The sequence below is a fragment of the Triturus cristatus genome, chromosome 7, assembly GCF_964204655.1.
Source record: "Triturus cristatus chromosome 7, aTriCri1.1, whole genome shotgun sequence".
In the NCBI taxonomy this organism is placed as follows: Eukaryota; Metazoa; Chordata; class Amphibia; order Caudata; family Salamandridae; genus Triturus; species Triturus cristatus.
In genome coordinates this window covers 119,843,829-119,866,419 of record NC_140590.1, presented here as the reverse complement: position 1 = coordinate 119,866,419, position 22,591 = coordinate 119,843,829, and the positions used below count along the sequence as shown (strand labels likewise).

At 44.5% G+C, this 22,591-nt stretch overlaps 1 protein-coding gene across 2 annotated transcripts in view; it reads left to right on the top strand.

Moving 5' to 3' along the window:
* LOC146808988 (sialic acid-binding Ig-like lectin 13) overlaps nt 1-22,591 on the top strand; it is a 492,860-nt gene that overhangs the window by 270,988 nt on the left and 199,281 nt on the right. For both annotated transcript variants that reach the window (XM_085615782.1, XM_085615783.1), the window contains exon 6: nt 4,461-4,766. In XM_085615782.1, coding sequence (XP_085471908.1) covers nt 4,461-4,766 — 306 coding nt within the window. The remainder of the gene's footprint in view (nt 1-4,460; nt 4,767-22,591) is intronic.

Genomic DNA, 22,591 nt, shown 5'->3' with positions numbered 1-22,591 from the left:
GAACATACACGTAACATAAAGCACACACTCTATTCAGAAAGGAACAGAGTTCCTATGATCCTAAAATTCCCAAAACAATAGTTATCCATAACAGTGGGAACATGTAAAAAAAAACAACATACTTGCTGTAAAGAGAGTAAATAGCCTCATGAGCTTGTGTACCGAGTGGTGGAAGTGCAAAATCGGCTATCTATATGGTGGAACAAAAGAGAAAGTATATTCCCAATCGGTCACGAGAAAGACGTTGAAGTGGTCCTAGGTAGGCAATCCCTACAGGTAACGGCTATGCCGTACTTACAACTCCCTGGAACAATGTCCTGCCAAGTAAACCACCTCGGTCGGCTCCGTCAGTGATACTGAGCGGGAGGGAGCGGCTTTAAATACTAGCTTCAATCAAGGTAAGCGCGCGAAAGCCGGCGTTTACACCGTTGCGCGTTGACCCGCTACCTCTGCCTTCAACGACCCGGAACCGGAAGTAAGCCGGCCGGGTCAAAGTGTGATACATAGTATAATTATATACCAATGACATAATACTAAGTGCCTGATGAATTTAACTGTGGACAATAGTCAACAGCAAAACTACACAGAAAGTGGCATTTAAATAAACGAACTCCGCTTCGGTGAAAAAAATAATGTATCGACGAAGGCAAATTGCTTTAAATACAACCATGTTCAAATCAACTGGGTCTAGGCATAGTCTGAAGCCCAAAGGTCAAAGAAGGCACTCTCAAGGGTGTTTAGGAGGGATAACCCCACCCGTTGTTGCCGGTGGCCTTGAACATCAACCTTAGTTTATAGAGAACCAAGTATGGGCACAGTGAAACCTAGAGTTAGGTAATGACACATACAACATGGAAGAGGATTATGAAACAGGCAAACTCACCAAAACCGGCGAGAAAGGAGGCTGCATAGAACAGGGAATCATCACTGATACGTGAAGAGTTGGTAGTCTGAAAATCACAGATGGAATCGATTCCATGGTATTTCATCATTCAGTCCACAGATGTGTGTTCCAAGATGAAAAACCCAACGCTGTTCTTTTTCAAGAAGGCCATGTTCTCCGCCCAATTGTTCGATCACTGTCCACTGTAAATCGTCAATACCATGTCCCCTGGATAGTTAGTGGCTGGACATCTTAGTAGTACTCCTCCCACATCTTACATTACTTCGATGTTCACCTATACGTATCTTGATTGGTCTAGTGGTCATCCCCACATATTCAAGACCACATGGGCAGGTGATTAGATAGACCGCATTTTTGCTATTACAATTAGTAAAGCTTCTCTGGTCCCACTCATCACCATTCCGGAATTTAATGTGTTTGCTTTTGTTCGTGAGGTGGCATGTGCTACAGTTACCACATGGGTGATGTCCCTGTATTGGTGGTAGAAAACCTTCAATTATAGGCCGGGGTGTGTTCCTGGGTCTAGTATGGACAAACATGTCTCTGAGGTTCCTACCTCTTTTGTGTGCAAACATTGGTTTAGTGATATTCAGACCGCAACTGTTGAGAAGTCGCCAATGTTTGTTCATTATCTTCGTGATATTGTTGGAATGCGTGTTATAAGTGGTTACACAGATAGGTCTTTCTTCAGCCTGAGTGACCACTTTGTCTTCCAATAGGGCTTCTCTGTTGTTATTCCTTGCACTCTTAAGGGCTTTGTCAATGACTTTATCGGGGTAGTTCCATCTAATCAACTTTTGGCGTAGTTCAGATGCTTGTTTCTTGAACTCATTAGTTTCAGTACAATTTCTCCGTAAACGGAGGAATTTTCTATACGGTAGGTTCTCCCTCAAGTGGCGGGGGTGGAAGCTATTGAACAGGAGTAAGCAGTTTTTTGCCGTTGCTTTGAAGTGTGTGGTGGTTTTCAGTCTGCCCTGGTCCGGATAGATATTAAGATCCAGAAAAACCAAATTGTCATTTGATACTGTATGTGTGAATTTAAGAAATGCGTTAAGCCACAGCATGAAGGTCTCAGTTGAGTCAGCATCACCTTCCCATATGACCAGAACGTCATCAATGTATCTTTTCCAGACTTTGATGTGTGTAAGGAAGGGGTTCGTGGTATGCAAGATTCTGTTGGCCTCTAGATGGTGTACATAGAGGCCGGCCAGGCTTGGAGCGAAGGTGCTCCCCATGCTGGTACCGTGTCTTTGTTCATATATGTCTTTAGCATATATGAAGAAGTTTCGGGTGAGTGCCAGAGATACACATTCCATCACTAAATTGCGAGGTGTCTGATATTCCCAAGGAGCGGAAAACAATACTTCCTCTATAATGAGCAGCGTTTCGTCATGCTGGAGGCTAGTATAAAGACTCTCAACATCAAGTCCCATGAGGAGATTCTTGGTAGGGTCAAAGTCAATATCCTGCAGCACTTGCAAGACATTCTTGGTGTCTCGCAAATAGGTGCTGGTGGCTTGAACCAAGGGGCGAAGAAAGGCATCCACGAACCTGGACAGTGGTTCCAAGATGGAATTGACCCCGGAAACAATGGGTCTACCTGGGGGGGACCCAAGGTTTTTATGGATATTAGGAATGGTATAAAAATAGGGGACCCTGGGGCTTCTATTGACCAGAAATTCAGCCTCTTTCTTAGAGATCCAATCATTAGCTAGTGCTACTTCCACCATAGTGACAATTCTGATCCTGATTGATTCAGTAGGGTCTTCCTGTAGGATACCATAGTTCCTACAATCACCTAGGAGTTTCCTACATTCGTTATCATAATTGTCTGTGGTTTGTAACACAATCGCTCCCCCCTTGTCTGCGGGTTTGATTGTGGTATCCTGGCTCATTGATAATTGGCGTATTGCCTCCTTTTCCTCCCTTGACGTATTCTGAAAGGTGTTGTCGTTCACTGTTGAGATATCCTGTATTTCCCCCATCACGGCTTTCTCAAAGGTAAGAATTTCTACAGGAAGTGTGGAGTCAGGGGGTACAAAGGTAGATTTATTGCGAAGTCCTGTGTCCTTTCTATTCACCTCAGTGGTGGGTTGGTTACTGAAGAACACTTTCAATTTCAGTTTGCGAATGAACTCAGTAATTTCTGTAAGAATCTTAAACTTGTCAAACCGGTTTGTGGGTACAAAGCCTAGTCCTCTCTCAAGGACTTTGCTCTGTATAATGGACCATGCAAGACCTATTTAGGCATTACTTACCTTGGGAGGTTATTTACTTCCTTTTTCATTTATTCATTCATCATTTTCATTTTCCTAACTAGATGTACCTAAGTGTACCTAGCATGGGTGTAAGTGTTAAGCCAAGAATCCCTCTAGGATTTAGTCGAACCCCAATACCTGAATTGAGAGACTGTGGGACCCCGTCCTGGTCTCGAGTTGGACACCCCGCAAGGGATGTTAGACCACTGCGGGCTGGAGTATCTGCATGCAGGAACTTCAGCGTCTCTGGACAGTGTGTCAGCTGGGAAGTCTCGGTCTCCTCTGTCTTTCTAAGCAACACGTGTTGTATATATACCCATAGGTCTCCCCAGTTGTCCTACCTTGCTGAGTTACTGTGTCGGCCTTAATGGTGACGTCGGACCTACATTTTATACAGAGATATTATGCAGGAGGTGGTAGTCCTGCTGCTCTTCCGAGAAACCTCATGCATAATGTATGAGATTCGAACATAGGGAAAACCCGCGTTCTGAATGCAGTGTCGTATCTGGGTAAAAGGTCAGTCCCTGTAAGCCGTTATGTGTGTAATGTTGGGAAGGATATAGGTGAAAGGTTGCGATGTTGCCTGTTCCTATATTGGGGTACCTATATGGACTATAACAGTAATAAAAGTACTTTGCCCTTTTTAAAGAAAAAGCACTCACTGGACAATAATTTATTGAGGGTTGTTGTGTTCCAGGGAATTGGGATTACTAGCAAATACCGGCTTCCCTGAGTAGGCCTTTGACTGCTCTGCTTTGCTACCCTGAGAGTTAAGTGCTACAGTAGGGTATTTGGTTCTCAGTAAAGAGAGATTTGTCAATGTATTACTTGTGAAGGACTCACACCCATCGCAACTAATAGCCACATTTCGTACACATACAGTTTTAGGTGTAGCTAAAAAGTGCTTTCACTTTCTTTCCTCCAGTACTCTTTTCCATCAGTCCACATATACATATTCATTCATGCACTAACTATGATTTATCACTGCAGTCACACAGCCGTCCTTCCATCTGCATTATTCATTTATTCACCCATCCACCCTGGTGACTATGTTTCACTGTGTGCTATCTTTTATGTGTGTGTTGGCGTCTCAGCATATAACCTCGATGTTCACGACTTTCTGGTCGTGTGTTGTCTGTTTTCAGCATATAAACCTACAATGCAACAATGACAACAAAAAACGGCCTTTGCACAATAAATCAGACATGTTTGCATTGTCGAGTTACTTTACAACTGCTGCTACCCAGACGATCCCTTTTATATAAAAAATAATGTGCATTTTGATTTCTGTCCCCTAGATCTACAGGACACGCTGGAAATCTCCCTCCCTGATCGAGTGATCGAGGGTGAAACGGTGACGGTGGAGTGCACGGCGCCCGGGAGGTGTTCCGGCACCACCCCAGAGATAACCTGGACCACAGAGTCACAGTTTAAATACAATCAGTCATTTTATAAAACTGATAATCCGAATGGTACCAGAACCTATAAATCTATTATCACTTTCACAGCTTCGATGGAGTATAACAACAAACGTCTGTACTGCACCGCATACTTTCCCACTGTGAGGAAATATACTACCAGCAGCGTCTCTCTGACTGTTGAATGTAAGTACAGCCTTTGACCAGTGAACAAATTAACGATCTCATGGCTTGTCAAAGTGATCAATATATGTTGAGCTTCTGTTATATCACATCGTACATCAGTCTCAGGCAGTAGTGGCAACAAATAACATAAGGGCAAATTATCAAGCACTGCGTTAAAATTATCGCCGCTTTAGCGGCAGAAAACTGCCGCTAAAGCGGCGATAATGGGCCTTTTAATATGCCCTTGAGATTTCCAATAGAAGCCCATTTTGACACCAGAACATGGGCTTCTATGGGAATTCTCAAGGGCGTATTATCTAGCCCATTATCGCCGCTTTAGCAGCAGTTTTCTGCCGCTAGAGCCGCGATAAATTAAAGCAGTTTCTTGATAATATACCCCATGGTGATTCAAGGGTTGTGCGAAGTGTGTGAACAAGGCTTATATCAGTGTCAGAGAAACACTTTTAAAACTCATCGTTCCTAAAGTTGGTAAATAAATAGCATACCAGTAACGCCTTGAGGAGGGTTTGCAGGAAAAAAAAACTAAACCTCCTGTTTTAGGAAAATTCTCCTTATGTACCTGCAGGTCAACTTTCAAGAAGTTGCAAAAATTGTCAACTTTGCAAAACATTTTCGGAGGATTTTCAACTTGAAGCACCCTAATTTGAAACATAAAATAACATATTTAAGGAGTAAAATGAAGTCACCAGAAAATACCTCACTCTACTCTAAACACATGTTCTGCGAAGACAAAAAGAGGAACAGTGGACATGGAAAAAAAAAGCATTTGCAATGCATTCGGTCTCGCCTTTGAAACCTTATATGTATTTAGCTATGCAGCACATTGGCCTGGGTGCTGAAACATCTACTGTACTTAAACATGGAGGTAAAGTAAACACCAAACTGCGTGACATGCCAGGTATGGGAACACATGGATGGAAATATTGCCTCTCAGCGGGAAGTGGTACAGTCCAAAGCTCTGTTTTTAATACAAATGCAGGGCCTTCGGTGGTCATATCACTGAAAATACAAGGGTGCAGATTTACAATGAACTAACGCAGCACAGTGCAGCAAGTCATTTTGCTGCACCGTGCTGCATTAGTTTGGAAAGCACAGCGATGCAACATATTTACAACAATATGTTGCATCTCTGTGCTTCCCCCTGCGCTGGCGGACAAACTGCTGCCATGCGCTGACGCAGGCACCCTTGCACCATGGAGCAAGGATGCCTGCGTCATGTGGAGATTGTTTTTGTTCAGAAAAGGACAACTTCCTGAACAAAAATAATCTAAAATTACGTTTTTCTACTTATATGTGTGCTGCATTAGCACACAGAGAAGTTGAAAAAAAGTATTCTTTCAATGATTGTTCATGTGCAGGAAGGGAACCCTTCCTGAACAAAAACAAACATTAGAGGTGATTTCCTCTTTCAATGTGTGCTGCAGAATGCTGTCAGTGCATCACAAAAAGAGAAGGATTGGCAGCGCAAGGGGCTTGTCATTCTGCCCCTAGATGTGAAAAAAATATTATTGTCAACGGGTGCTCGTGGAAGACAATTTTTATGGACTGGAATCTAGAGAATGATAAAATTACTCTGGTATTTTACTAACCTATGCAGGTCGTTTTCTATCAAAAAAGTTAAATAGAGGAAGTTGCCAGAAAAATTATGAAAAGAAAGTCCCTCAGCAGAATGCAATTCTGGTATTTTGCTGACCTCTGCTGGTCATTTTCTATCAAGAAAGTTAAATAGAGGCAGTTGAACAGAAAAGAAAGTCCCTAAGCGGAAGCAGACAAGTCCTAGGGCTGATCTCTAGAGCCCACAAAGAACATTCACATATAAGTATATACTCAAGTATATACTAAAGTATATATATACTAAAGTATATACTAAAGTATATACAGGAGGTCTTGAATGCTTGACCTAAAAATACTGTAAGATCAACAAACGTGAAGCATTCACCGAATCCAGCCAGTAAAGATGGGGTAAGAAGAAGTGCCTGCAAGGACTAACAAGCATTTGCAATGCATCGGTCTCGCCTTTGGGACCTCTTAAGTGTTTAGACAGAGCTATTGGCACTGCTAATGTGTTTAAGTTATGTTTGAGACAAAAATATCAAGCATCTGCAGGATACTAATTTTCAGTCGTATACTCTCTCGTAAGAGTCATCTCCTCAACAAAACAATTAAAACTAGGGACATTTTGGGTGAAAATGAAGAATGTATGCACAAATCAGAGGGAAGAAAAAGCTAAGGAAGAAATACCAAGCAAAGGCCACCTAAACAAACACCATCTTCCTACAGTGTATACTGTAGGTGTTGTGGAATATAAACTTGCAGACATTAAGCAAGATAAAAGATGTTGCAGCCAGGAAACTTTGAGGAGTTCAATTCAGAAAACTCCAAGTGACTTTCTGCTCAACTAACCCGAGACCAGCGAGGATGTCCCAAATCACTCCTACCTGTCGCAACTCTGCCTGATCGCCCTGTTTGCTCCTACTGACTGTTCACTCTGCCTGCTTCTGCTGCACAGTCACTCTGCCTTCTCCTACTGACTGCACTCTGCCTGCTCCTACTAACTGTTCACCCCGCCTGCTCCTACTAACTGCTCACTTTGCCTGCTCCTACTGACTGTTAACACAGCCTGTTACTGCTGGCATTTCATTTTGGCTGCTCCTCTCGACTGCTTGCTCTGCCTGATCGTCTCGTTTGCTGCTACTGACTGCTCACTCTGTCTGCTCCGGTTGACTGTTCGCCCTGCCTGATCAGTCCCCCTCCTCCAACTAACAGTTCACTCTGCCTGCGCCTAATAGACAGCTGCTAATGACCACTCACTCTTTCTGCTACAACTGACTGCTCACACTGCCTTCTCACACTGCAGTGACTGCTCGCTCCGCCTACTGCTGTGGAGTGCTTACTACTCCGCACACTACCAGGTCCTACTGACTACTCACGCTCCCTACTAACTGTTCTTACTGTCCTAACTTACTGCCAGCTCACGCTGCCTCCTCACGCATACTGTGCCTTGTGCCCCCTACTACATAACAACGAGCTGCTCATACATTCCACTCACTCTGACTACACACTGAATTCTGACTGCTCCGGCTGGCTGCTTACACTGCGCACTCATGCCCAGCACCAGTCTTAATTTGCTACTGCGCACCCCTACTGACTGTCGCCAGCTATTAAAGTACTGCCTGCTTGTACTCACTGTCCTGCTCCTAAAACCTGATCCACACACCACTGACTGCTTCAATTGTATGATCAATCCTGAACGTCCTGCTCTGACTGACAGCTCCGTTTGAATGTGCATCTTCACTGTTCATACTGCCTGCTTCCTCCGGTGAGCACTGCCTGCTCCTGCAGCTGGCGTGCTGCTTGCTCTGGGAGTGAGAGAAGCTAGGACTCCAACTCGCTTATTTAAACTGTTTTGGTGAATTTTCCTGGGCAGTGTTTTCAGGAGCACTACAATTTTACATACATCAAACGAGCGCACTGAATGACGATGCTCATTAGCAGGGAACTACAGAAGAGGCACACGGAAAATAAATAAACAGCAATTTTTATAGCCAGTATGATACCCGTTACTTAAATTGCTTTGTGTAAACACACCGCACACAGCTTTCAGTCAGCTGTCAATAAAAAAAAAAACGGGACATGAGTTAAATCTCCTGAAATCAGTCAGAACTGCTGGTGAAAAGCAGGGACTGTCCCGGCAAATTCAGGGTGGCTGGATGACCATATTCAACTCAGAACAGGCATCAGGACCTGGGCTACTTACTACCCGGTTGCCCTAATGCGTTACAAACGTCACAAGCGCATGCAGGAAATACTCAGGGCACCAGGGATCGTTATTACGTGCATCTGATTACGTTACAACAAACTAAGGTGAAGCGCAATAAATCATGCAGATACATACATCAAGAAAACCAGTTAAAAAAAACAAGATTTAAGCAAGCCAAACACCAAAGGTACCGGGGGCACAGGGCATACTTACCATCCTCATACGGACATTTACCCCACAGTAGAGATCGACAATAGAACCATACAACAAGCGTGAGACAATGAACAGTTCAACGGCATAGAAAAAGGACAAGGGAGTCCTCGATGTAGTCAATGGAAACCGGCAGACATGTTGATATGGGAACGCCTCCTATACGTGGTTCGATTAGAAAAAATAATGCATTTTCCTAAAAGGCATCGATAACGTGATGGCTGTTAAAATTAAACAATTTAGTTTTAAAAGTAAGTCGCAAGGGTTTACATGTAGGTGATAATTTAATTTTAAATTCAAACGTGTTTGAAAAGAATACAACATCATTATAATTAGAAAAAAACATTTTTACTTAACTTGGAAACTATTTAATTCCAAGTGGAAAGAGGTTCGGTGGTGCTTTCATTTATGTTGTTTTGGCTATATACTCTTTCACTCCCATTAAACAAAGTGAGCGGATTTGGTCCAACGGCTAGATTGCTGACTTTGGTGCTGGAGACCACTGTTCGAGCCTCCGGGTCGCATCCACATTCTGTGATTTTGGGCAAATCACTTTATCTCCTCGTGCCTGAATGTGTCCTTGTGTAATGTAATCGGTGCTCATGTAAAGCACTTCAATATCTGGGGAAAGTTTGCGCTATATAAATCTATAAAAGTCATCTGTTTCCCGGAGTGAAAACACGCCGATGCGGTTTGATGGGTATGCGCGCACAGGCAGGGGGAGCGCTTACAGACGTGGAGCTAAAAACAACAAAACACCGGCCAGGAAGAGAGCACGTCATCACGTTCGCACTATTGTGATCAGGCCGGGTGCCAGAAGAAAGTGCGCAAGTGAAGGGGCCAGTAGCCTTGGAAGGTTACAAATGATGACATAATCGTCATGAGGAGGGACTAGCAAGCCTTAAACAAATCGGAAAGCAGCATTTACTGATCTAATCCAATGAAAAAGATGGGCGGCGAGTGGGCGGAGCTTCCACGAAGCTTCCCCCACTAAAGTGTATACTGCATGTCTCGGAGAGACAGTGCAAGCACTGTCTAGGCGAGACCTAAAAAGGGAAACAGTAATCATTCTAAGAAAGAGCCCCTTTTTTAAAACACTTCCAGCTCAGGTTGCTTTTTCTTTTGCTGCATCTAAGAAGAGGAATCAGAGAACAAGGGACATAATAAAACACAAGCAAAGCGAAGGAAAACAGGAGGAGTACAAGAAAAGAGAGAACATGAACTCTTTCATGTCGAAAGTGTGAGTGGAAAGGGACAAAATGCAGAATCCAGTCAGGGGAAGGCTTTCATTGTGACCACTGCAGGACAGCAGAAAACTCAACTCAGTGAACACTCGTCACTTAGAACAAAGAATGTTAAATAAGGTAATCTTATACCAAAAGGGAGTCACCGTTCCTAATTAGAGAGAGAAAAAGAAGGGAAGTAAGAGGTACTCTCGTTGTGTACTACTCTAATTGTGGGGGGCAGTGTGTCCTCATCTTGATGCCCTCACACACCCGAAGGTTGTCATGCTTCATCATTGGGCTTTTGCTCCTCATTGGGCCAGCGCTGCAATGCCCTATGGGTCCCCCAAAGGGTCTCTTTTTCAGAGATCTTTTGATGAAGCCGTATGGGTGCAGTGAAGTCCTAGAAGGTGTATTAAAAAAAGGCTGGAGGAGAGTGATTAATTTTTATTAGGGTGATCAGTCTGTCCTTATTAAAACAAAGTGTATGGTGCTGCTTTAAGGGGTATTATGTCCCTTTGTTAGCTGGGTAACTATATGTCCCTAGTGGGCATATGTTCTGGTCAACATGCTTCGTGCTTTAATGGACCCCGGGGGAGATCCAGGGTGCTTCATCAGAACCGAGTGTGAAAGTTGTATCTACAGTGACCCGAAAATGTCAGTGCCCCCGGATAAATGAAGGGAGTAGAACTTCCCTTAGTAGGTAGGGTAAGATCCCATGAGATCAGTGAGGGTCACTTGAGAGGGTTCTCATGGTGCATCTGGGCTGTGCCTCTCGCTGTCTCCGCCGGCGGAGACCATTAAAGCCCAACGAGGAGCAAATGCCCACTGATGAAGCATGACATCCTTCGGGGTGTGTGAGGGCATTAAAATGAGGACACACTGCCCCCCATATTTAAAGTAGCACACAACAAGAGTACCTCTTACTTCCCTTCTTTTTCTCTCTACACTTAGGAACGGTGACTCCCTTTTGGTAAAAGTTTAACTTCGGGAGCACGGGTCACCGGACCTTTTGAATAGCTCCTAGAGTCCCCCTCTTTTGATAAATAGGATGATAAATAAGGTATCCTATGTGGATGTCCTCACACAATGGCATTGATCCGGCCCCAGCCCCGTGTGCAGATGTTGATTTTCACACCTCTGTAGTTAATAGGTTTGTAAATTCCTTTTCACTGAGGAGTTCTAGCCAGTATCTGGCCAGTACCAACCTAGCTAAGCACAGAAGCGAAAAAGTCAGTTCTGGTTGTAAAATAATGTGTTTGTCAGAAAACCTGGACCCCCCTCCCCACCCACTGTTAATGTCAAAGCAAACTTTCTGAAAAAAGTGAAAGTTATTTTCCTATACATTTGTAATCAATCACATTTACATATGGCATGAACTTTGACTCATTACATATAAAATGGCTGATTGATAAAAGCATTGATGGAATCGGTAGTACTTGCATACTCTTATATCACTTTGTGTATAGGTACCAAACGTCCAACTCCCTAAAACTAACAAGGTAAAAAGACCAAAGCCCTTTCTTTCTATTTGTACTATTTTTTATGAATATTCATCCACTTTTATTCTCATTTTACATATCTTTAGGCCAACTCACAAATAGCATAAATGAGTTTGCAAAAGAGTACTGCTGGACTACTGAAAAATGTTATATTTAATGAGCCTCATTGTGTACAATCTTCATCTTCAGCATGTACCAACTGGCCTATCAGGTAGGTTTTCCAAATGTACAGGTGAGTGAGAGTTCATAGTACCAAAGAGAGAGAACATTTCTTCCTGTGATGATGTTGGGCACAGACAGTATTAAAACCAAGTTATTTCTTTTAATTTAAGGAAGACAAAAGGGCCCAATGTAAGTCTAAGGCGATGGAAACATTTGCCTTATACTGTTCTTGCAGGCTAGTAAAATGATGCATTAGACCATAACAGCATATAAATAACAAGCATTGATACAGCTTGTAGATCTCATATGCAAAAAGATGACCTTTTGATTTTGTCAATACGTTCTTCTTTGACACTAACATTATCAGGCATCATGTCACATGCAGGTGTATGGCAGGGTATTGGAAAGGTTAATCTAAAGTCCCTGCAAATCAAAAAGAGAGAGAGGAAGAATCAAGAGGAACTAGTTCATTTTCCCTATATGAATAAATGTAATAAAAAAGAACTGGCTCGTAGTTTGAAGCCTAAAGTTTGTGTTTGTGGAAACCAGTAGGTTTTTAAGAAAACCCTCACCCACCAACCTAGTTGGTGGCATGCTTCATCATCGGGTCCCACCCAAGGTGCCGAGTGCACCCTGGGTGTGCTGCGACGCCTGAACTGCAGCGGAGGAGGTTTTTTTGTGGGTAGTGTGGTGCAGTGAATGTGGTGGTAAAGCTATCTATAGGGTCCATTTTTATAAATTAATTTTAATAGTGGGCCCAATGACAGGGTTAAAAATAAAGAGAAGCGGATATATGTAGAGCTTTAGGTTTGGACTCAAATATCCCAAGGGTAGGTCTACATGTTTCAGCCAGTCTATTTAGTATGCTGACTTTCATCAGGACCATTGTGAAAAAGTGTATAAATTGGTCAAGGTTGAGTCTTCTAGATAGGATTGCGTAAAAAGTGTTGCACGCGCTAAGGTGCGGTTAAAAAAGTGGAAAGAAACTAGTTGTTTCCTCCTAGTAATACTTTGATTATGATGTAGTGATCTGCAAAGGAAGTGACACAAAACACAAACACAGACACATAAAACATATAGTTGTTTAAACAAGAGAAAATCATGCAATCATGTGTGCCACACGCATTGTCAGACATAATCCTTAGTCAATCTATCCTGTGGTGACAAAATGTTACACTCATGCGTGTATTGCGATTTATTATTGGGTTGTATGTGCTACAGTGAAAATGTCCACAGCGGCTAATTTGCGACATGGTGTATGGCTTCACAAATTGTTGGATAATGCTTACTATGGCAGATTAGCCATAGACGACATGAATCCCGCAAGGGGGGAGTGCCTGTAGTCACACGCTGAAATTAGAAAGTAAAGGGTTACTAGGTAAGTTCCCACGTGCCGTTTTCAGTGTATCTCGCTACCTGGTATGTGAGCCTGGATGCTCCACTTACTTCATCAAGGTCCACTACCCTCTGCTAATACCTGTTGCACCCTTGGTCTGGGATTCCGAAGGAGGTTTGGCCGCTTCAGAGACCCACATTAAATGTGCAGTCTTTCTCGGTCTGTTCCTGGTGCATGTGTGATTGTGTCATCACGCAGGGCGTGACCGCATCTTCACGCGGGGCGTGGTCACTAGGATTGGAGGATCGACTATGACTCAAAGTGCAAGGACATGCCCGAAGGGCTGTTTGACATTTGAAATGATTTTGTGCAATCATAATAGTAAGTTCGTATCTGCATATGCTGATTGTTGTATGCAGCTAAGTGTATTGACGGAATTGTGTACAAATTTCGTTTCATGGGAGACAAGTGCAGTGCAAGCATTCTGCGTGTTGGGTAGTGAAAATATGAAATAATAAAATGTTCAAGTTTATTGATGGAAAATGCTTAAAATAGATAACAGACTAAGCCTTAGGGTGCCCGAAGGGCTGCTTGACATTTGGAGTGAGTATGTGCAAATTATGGTTAACTTATTGTAGCAAGTTTGTATCAGCATTTGCTGATTGTTGTCATATGCTGCTGGGTGTTATTGGCGGAATTGTGTATAACTTTCACGCCGATACCTTTTGGGATAAGGGTGCTTCGCCAGCATTCTGTCTGTTAGGGTGGTGTAAAAATATGAGAAGGATTAAATGGACCTGTTTAATGATGGTGAATGCTGCTTGCCCCTTTGACTGATATTTCTTGGGGTTGCTCAGGCCCAGTTTCTTGTCTGCCAATTATCTACAAGAACCCACTCTGGTCGGATGGAACTTTTTACTTGCCCAATAGCGTGGAGGGAATAAACACAATTATCAAAGAATGCTGTCCGCAAATTGCCATAATCAAGGACTCGAGACTTAATTTCTTGGCTCTCTGGCTTTTATTATCAACATAAAAATTTGAAGATACAGACTCCTCAATACGAGGCACAACAAATACATAGGCACTAACACTAATGCTACTCTACGAAGAATCCGCATACGACTAAAAATAACCAAAAGCACAATTTCTAAAAGCATGAGGTAGAAAACTACCAAGCCAATGTCGATATTAGGGACACTGGACCATACCATCTCTGTCCCTGCTCTGTACTAGATGTCATCCCTACTTAGCAATCCCTTGAGACCCTCAATCGAGAAAAAGGCGTCAGAGTGAAACTTCCTAAGAAGACTTCACTTGGAGAGCTTGGTCTATAAATGCCCCCTCTAGCTCCTCGCCTAACTCGTCTCGTCTCTAACAGCTCCAAGTCCTCCGTGTGATAAATCTTCGGGAATATAATAGCCAAATAACATATGCCATACCAATTTGCAGGTAATCTTACATAAGCATTCTTCCCACATACATAATACACTGTCGTAATCACCTGTACTGCACCTTGCATAAAGTACTTAACAGAAGTCTCCATAGTGAAGGTCTGGGAACAGGTGCTATGTCCCACTGAAACCTTCTCAGTAGCTGATTGAGGACGTCCAATACACAAATTCCCTTTCTGCGCTTCATCTAATGCAATTGGTCCATAGCTTCCCTTGGACTTGTGAGATTTCTCCTCCTCAGTCCAATCTACTGAGCTATCTTCGGTATCTCGAGCCTGGGTCAACTTTCTATATCTGTCCTCTACCTGGTCAATGAATTTCTTCTCCGTCTCGGACAATGCACATGTCTGGTTATGCCGGTGAGCATGCGCAGTGTCCAACCTCACAGTTGGTCTAAAATACTTCAGGAGTCTGTCCTCTTTCTTATAATAATCATACTTATTCAAATGCTTGATTGCTGGAACTTCAGGAAGTACCGTATCAAAATTTGAAAAGAAATACTCGAACTGCCTCCTGTCGTAAAATAAACTAAGTAACAAACTACAAGAAATCCCATACGTCAATGGGAGATGATGATACTTGATACCCTCATCTACTGAAGCAGGCAACTGCATACACACATAGCAATCCTTCACATCCATTGCATCAACATACTCGTACAACAACTTTGCATAAGCATTGAGTTTAAAATCACAGTTCGACAAATCCATGTGTAACCTACGATCCTCTTTTAACTTTAATGTTTTCTGATCTTTCATGTTGACCCCTCCTTGCCCTGGAGTAGTAGGTGTGGGTGCTCCCTGAACCTCCCCCTCCTGCCTGTGGGCCACCATGTACGAACTTATCACTACTGCAAATATAGTGGCTATCACTACCCCTACCAATGTGCCCACTATTAATCTAGCCCTACGATGTGGGTTTCCAGTATTTGCTATCCTTGGAATATACTCAATGTTCAATACAGTCTCTGGAATGGTAAGTCTCTTTCTCATTAATGTCTCTTTATGAACTTTGGCAGACCTCCCTAACTTTTCTTCGTTCTACAACGGAAGGTCCCTAATTTTATTCTTCTTCACCTCGGATCTAGGTTATCTTCTTTTTCCTGCTTTACAACACTCTTGAATCAGTCCAGAATAACTGCTGGTCCCAACAGTTCTAGGACCCCCTGCAATATTTCGAGCTTAAGAATGGTCAGTTCTTGTGGAGGTGGCACAACTGTGAACGTCGGGAAATCCAAGGTATCCAAGATCATACCACGAATGATGCTTAGAAATGGCGGATTTGGGATGTTGATGGTCAGGATTCCATCGATCTCCAATCCTGGAATTTTCAGCAACACTTCCACTCTCGGAAACGGAGCACTGCTGACCAATGTCATTGACCTCAATCTTCCCGTGCTCGGTAAACCTGGCATCAGTCACTGGATATGCCCACTCCGGTGAAGCGTACTTCTGACTTGGCACTCTAGTTCTCTTTGACCTTCTCAGAGTACCTTGAGGATGCTCCTCATCACTCGATTCTGCCTCTGACTCCTCCGAAACTGGTGCGAGATCTGTGCTTGGTGCCAACCTCAGGTTTACCCGTTTTGGTCTCGCGGGCCAAACCCTTTCTGCTTCTGTGGCACCTCTGGTCTCTCCCTCGATACCCTGTTCACTGCTCTCTCCTTCTTCGGCAGAGCTCGATTCAGTACTGCCCACTGCACCTCTTAATTCTTCCCCTGTTTCTGGTTCTGGGCTTCTCTCACATTCTCCTTCGGCTTGATTCAGTGCACCACCAGCTGCTTCAGCAACCCTTACAGCTTGACTTGCCCTCTCAGATGGCTCGGCCACCTCAGCTGAATTTTCGTTCTCGAGAGGGGCTGTATCTTCTAAGGGTGCTGGAACTCTACGGGTATGGAAAGCATGCACCCAGTTCGGTAAACCTCCACACTTAACTGCTGTGTTCGTGATGAGGATCACTTGAAACGGTCCTCGCCACCTAGCATCCAGGCAGCTCTTCCTCACGTGCTTGCAAACCAGGACCCAATCGCCTGGACATAGGTCGTGGCACAGGTCACTCGCAGCTGGAACCGTTGCTGTCTGCACCTGCTGAGACACAGAACGGACCACGTCAGCAAGGCCTTTACGATAGTCCAGGATCATATCATCAGTGATATTTATCAGAGCAGTGGCAGGTATTGCTGGCAAACGCATCGCCCTCCCCATAAGGATCTCATGGGGCGACAATCCAGTCCTTCTATCAGGCACACTTCGGAGGCTCATGAGAACTAAGGGTAATGCGTCAGGCCATTTCAGGGACGTCGACGAGCACACTTTCGCCATTCGAGCTTTTAAAGTTCCATTCACTTGCTCCACTATCCCTGAAGCTTCTGGTCTATAGCTACAATGTAACCTCTGATCTATATTTAGGGCAGCACAAAGCAACTTCATGACTTCACTGTGGAAATGAGTTCCTCTATCTGATTCAAAAGAGGTCGGGAAACCGTACCTCGGAATGAGTTCCCTCAATAATAACTTTGCTACCGTGAGTGTGTCACATCTGCGTGTAGGGTATGCCTCCACCCACCTGGAAAAGACACATACTATGACTAATATGTACCTCAACCCATTACACTTCGGCATTTCAATGAAATCCAGCTGCATCCTATTGAAAGGTCCACCTGACCTCCCTATGTGACTCAACGTCACAGCTGTCCTCTTCCCTACATTCATCTGTTGACAAGTGACACACCTCTGGCACACGGTTTCGGCCACCGCCCGAAACTTCGGGTTGTACCAAGTTTGACGAAACACTCGCATCATTGCGTCTCTACCAAGATGTACAGCACCATGTATCAACCTCGCCATGGGATTCAACAAACATTCTGGCAACACCGCTCGTCCATCATTCGAAACCCATATATCCACATCTCCTTTCTCACATCCAGCTCGTATCCAGCTGTCTCGCTCCTGATCAGAAACCCCTTCCTGAAGCTGTTTCAGTTCCTCCCATGAGTCTGCCATTGCTAACATCTGATCATACACCGTTTTCTCCTCAGTTTCCTCAATGTGGTTCTCCGTGTAATTACATCCCTGTTCTGCACAAAACCGGGCAACTTCGTCAGCATAATTATTACCCAATGAAACAAAATCATTTCCCTTAGTGTGTGCAGAACATTTAACAATAGCAATTTCATCAGGACCTTGCAATGTTTCAAGCAATTTTCGCACATAGTCACCATTTCTAATGGGTGAACCTGAAGATGTCATGAACCCTCTCTAGGACCATAGCTGTCCAAAGTCATGAACCACACCAAACCCATATTGGCTGTCTGTGTAAATAGTTACACGGATCTTATCCGCCGCCAAACAGGCACGAGTCAAAGCAATAAGCTCAGCCACCTGCGCGGAGTGTACTCCTTCTAGACAAGCGGCTTCAACCACCCCCGTGATGGTACACATAGCAAACGCTGCTCTCAATCGACCGACACTGTCTCTTAAACATGAACCGTCCACAAAGAAAATCTCATCTGAAACTGGGAGCGGTTCATCAACAATGTCTGGTCTCGGTTTGGTGCACAGTTCAGTCACATCGAGACAATCATGGTCCTCACAATCTTCATCATCATCTACATTTGGGACAGGTAACAATGTAGCAGGATTTAAAACAGCACACCTCTTCAATATCACATTATCTTCTGTAAGGATGACTTGCTCATAACGAGTCAGCCTATTATTCGTGAGGTGCTGTGTTTTAGTCCTAGTCATCAACAATTCAACAGAATGTGGCACATGTACAGTAAGTGGATGACCCATCACAATGCTCTCACATCTCTCGATGCTGACACCTGTTGCCGCAATGGATCTGAGACATCCGGGCAAATAGCTGAAAAATAGGCAACTGGTCTACGGACACCTCCATGATGCTGAGTTAACACTGCTAATGCGCAACCTTCTCTTTCGCAGCAGAATAATGCGAATGCCTTGTTGTAATCCGGCATTCCCAACGCAGGAGCGCTACATAAGGCTTCTCTCAGCCTCAGAAATGATTTCAAACAGTCGTCGTCCCATGGTACCGGATTACTTACGTCCTTTCGCGTCAGCCGCTGTAAAGGCTTCGCTTCAAAGGAAAAGTTTGGGATCCACTGGCGGCAATAACCCACCATTCCCAAAAACATTCGAACTTCCCTCTGTGTCGAGGGAACTGGCATTCTCAGAATCGCATCAATGCGATCTGGAGACACCTTTCTTTTACCCTTCTCAATTCGGTGCCCCAAATACTGTACCTCAGGCAAACAGTATTGCAGCTTGTTTGGGGACACCTTGTGACCATTTTCTCCCAGGATATTCAACAACGCAACCGTATCAGTTCTGCAAGCGTCTTCTGTTTCCGACGCAACAAGCAGATCATCAATGTATTGCACTAAAACAGAGTTTTGTGGCAACACGAGACTTTCAAGGTTTTTCTTCAAGAGTTGATTAAAAATAGATGGACTCTCGGTATACCCCTGTGGGATACGACACCACGTTAATACACGGTTCTCTAGCCTAAATGCAAAAAGAAATCTGCTCTCTTCATATAGGGGAATCGAAAAAAATGCTTGACACAGATCAATCACTGTGAACCATTCAGCTTCACATGGGATCTGAAACAGGATCACAGATGGATTCGGTACCACTGGACAACATGGAACGACTATGTCGTTTATTTTTCGCAAATCTTGCACTATCCTGAACTTCCCACTTGGTTTCTGCAGTCCCATAATGGGCGAATTACATGGACTACCCATGATTTCCATCAGTATTCCTTGCTTAATCATGGACTCGCTCACAGGTTTAATCCCTGCAATCGTCTCAGGAGATAACTTATACTGAGGTGTTCTCGGGAACTCCACATTTGGCTTAATCTGGATTTTCACTGGATCTACTCCCCTAACTAAGCCAATCTCTTCTCCACTTAGGTCCCACACATCGATGGACACTGAGTCCCTCAGGTCGAGTGGGAGCTCCTCTACTGTCAAAGCTGGGTACATTTCCACACACACCCGCTGATTCGCAACCTTAAAGGTTGCGTCATCATCTCTTGTCTGTACCTCTACTCCTCTCGGGGTACAGTAAATTGTGCAATTGAGCTTGCACAATAAGTCTCTCCCTAATAAACAAACAGGACTAGAATCGCACACCACAAACAGGTGTCGATCCCTAAAGTTTCCTATCCTAATTGGAATCGGGTCTGTCAAAGGGCTAACTAGCCTCTTATTCGCCACCCCAACAACCTGTATACTCTCCCCCGAAAGTGCTACCCCCGGAACTACTGCCGATCTTATAGTCGACCTAGTAGCCCCCGTATCGACCAAAAAGGTAGTAGGGTGTCCGTCAAGCTCTGCTTCCACAAAGGGTCCTCTCTGATCTACCTCTAAGATGGCCCTAAGTATGCAGTCATCATCTTGGCTTGAACTCAACCGGGCCAGCAAATCTGTATCTTTCTCCTCGCTTACTTCAAACATGGGCATCTGCAAATAAGTACGAGCTCCCTGCTGTATGTTCTGTATCCTGGGTGGCTGTGGAACCTGCACCTGCGGGAAGCCTGTCCCCCCTTTCATCATTCTCGGTGTAGTCACCGTCTGTACCTGTTCCGCCCCAGGGACCTGAGCTATTCCTCCCTCCATCTGTTGCTGGTTCCACGGGTTCAGGGGACACTCGCGTCTCCAGTGTCCCACCTGGTGACACTGGTGACAAGCAGTCGTCTTTTTCAGTATCGCTACATCCATGCCAGTCCTAGGGTCTTTGGGCCTTGGCCTTCCCTGCCCCTGAACATTCTGATTTCCTGCTTGATAGTTCCCCTGTCTCCTTACCACTGGTCCCCCATTCGGCGGTCCCTGAGCGGCTTGCATCTGTATAAGCAACAAATTGTCCTTTAGCTTTTTATGCTTCAATTCAATCTCGTCCGTGCAGTACCTGGCGTACCGTAAGATTTCATCCACGGGCTTATTCTGCCAACAGATTAAATGCTGCTGTATCATAAGACTAACCTCTGGCTTCAAACCCAACACAAACTTAGAAACAAACTGTCCCATATCTTTCGTTTCCAGCTCGTCTAGGCCACTGTACTGCTTAAAAGCCTTCAAGAGTCTCTCATAGAATTCATGTACCGTCTCCTTAGGTTCCTGCACTGTCCTGTCTATTTTCACCCAATCAATGTCTTGTGGTGAGACCTTCGATTTCAACCAAGTAATTACTTTATCATACAGCCTCATCACCACTGGTGACGGACCATTCGTAATCACGTTCCTATCAGGCTCATAGTCCGGCCAATCAACGGCAACCTTGCATGCGTTCCACAAATCTCCCTGAACCACGATATCAAATAAGGTATTCAGATCGATCCATAATACCTTCGAAATCTTAACAAAGCGCTCAACTTGCTTGTACCACTCTTCAGGCTTCTCCCTGAGCCTGGGGAAATCATTCGTAAATGATGCCAAATCACCCCTGCTCCATGGTACATGCACATATCCTCCATTCGCCACTTCCCTCAAAGGGAAGGTCTTTGCCAGTGGCAACCCTCCACCCGGGGTTCCTCCTGCCGCTCCCTTAGAGTTCTTTTTCTTAGACCATTTCTCCTGCCATTTATCAAGCATCAGCCATACTCGCATGGCTAAAATCAGTTCTCTGGTATGTGACCTTAAACCAACAACCCTTTTCTCCTCCAACTCCCGCTCAGTATAATGCATCCTATGACTTCCTTGCAACGTCCTAGTCTTGGATAGATCCACCTCATATTCCTTCGCCAATCCCCTTAGTTTCTCGTGTGCAATTCGTGCTTTACGAGTCACATCTTTCGCTACAAAGAACAGCTCATTCGGGTTGTATGTTACTATTCTCTCAAGAGGTAGACTTCCATATATTATTTCATCTACCTCTGCTTTGAGCCTTACGACATCTATCGTCCCTACTTTCAGAGCTCCCTTCAACACCTGACAACTTGCTCCATGTCTCTCATCATATTCACATTCCGGTTCCTTCTCCCTACTCTCTTCTGGTGCTTCCCTAAGAGCAGAACGACTCATAAAATGTTCCCGATCACTCTCCAATTGGACCACATTTGGGTTTTGGTGCCTCTCTGATGGTACCCACGACCTTAAATCTGATTTCGACTCCATCAGATTTCTCGGCCTCACTGGTCTCTGTTCCTCTTCGCCCCTAGATGTATCTGACACCGCTACCAATGGTGTACTCCAGTCTACAGGGCTCGGAGCTCGGGCCGTTGCACCCTCTAACTCTCTCTCCTCACTCTCTCTCCTCGTTCTTTCAGCTACCCGTTCGGACCGCTCCATCTCCTCCGATTCTGGACTATAAATCGACACAATTGGTCCAATGGTAACCGGTACCCTCAGTGCATCCGGTAACCTCATCTCTCTCTCGATCCTCCCACTAGCCTCAGACTGACTCCGTGAACTCTCTGTTCTGAACGAGACCATCCCTTCTACTCGAGTCTCGGGTTGAATTGTTACCCTTCTAGTTTCCCCTCTCTCACCCCACCTGTCCTCTGACTCTTCTGGGTTGTAAGGAGGTGGTCTCTCCTCCAACATTCTTTCCAATACTCCATCATCGGAATCACTTTCCTCTTCCTATGCCTTCACATGCCTTATCCCCGTCGAGTCTATTAATAAGGGATACAGTTTCTCTTCCTCTATTGCCTGCACTCTCCATCTTTTCTCCGCTGCATCCCACTTGGCATCCTGGAATGCCCTGATCGATTTTCTCACCCTTTCCTGATTCCTTCCCTTTTCTTTATCATGCGCTGCTCTAATCCACGCATGTAGTGCTTCGAACTGTGTTGGCCTTGGCAAGGGTCTTAAGGACGCCATCACAGACTTCAGCTGATACAGCACCGCTAGTCTGAATGAGCCGTACCTCGGGAAAGCTAGTTCTCCTTCACCTTGTGTAATCTTATGCCAATTCTCGATCCAAACTATGGTATGTAATCCCACATTCTTTGCCATATAATGTGCTGGGGTATCCTCGGGAGGGGCTTCTTCTCCCTCTCGAGTAACCACATGCTTGTCACCTCTACACAATTCTCGCAAAACCTTAAACCACTTCATGACTACCAAGTTCGATTTTGCGCTCTGTTTACTTCTTGCCCTTAAATCCTCCAATAACAGCGCGACTCACACCAACCGGCCTATCACAGCGC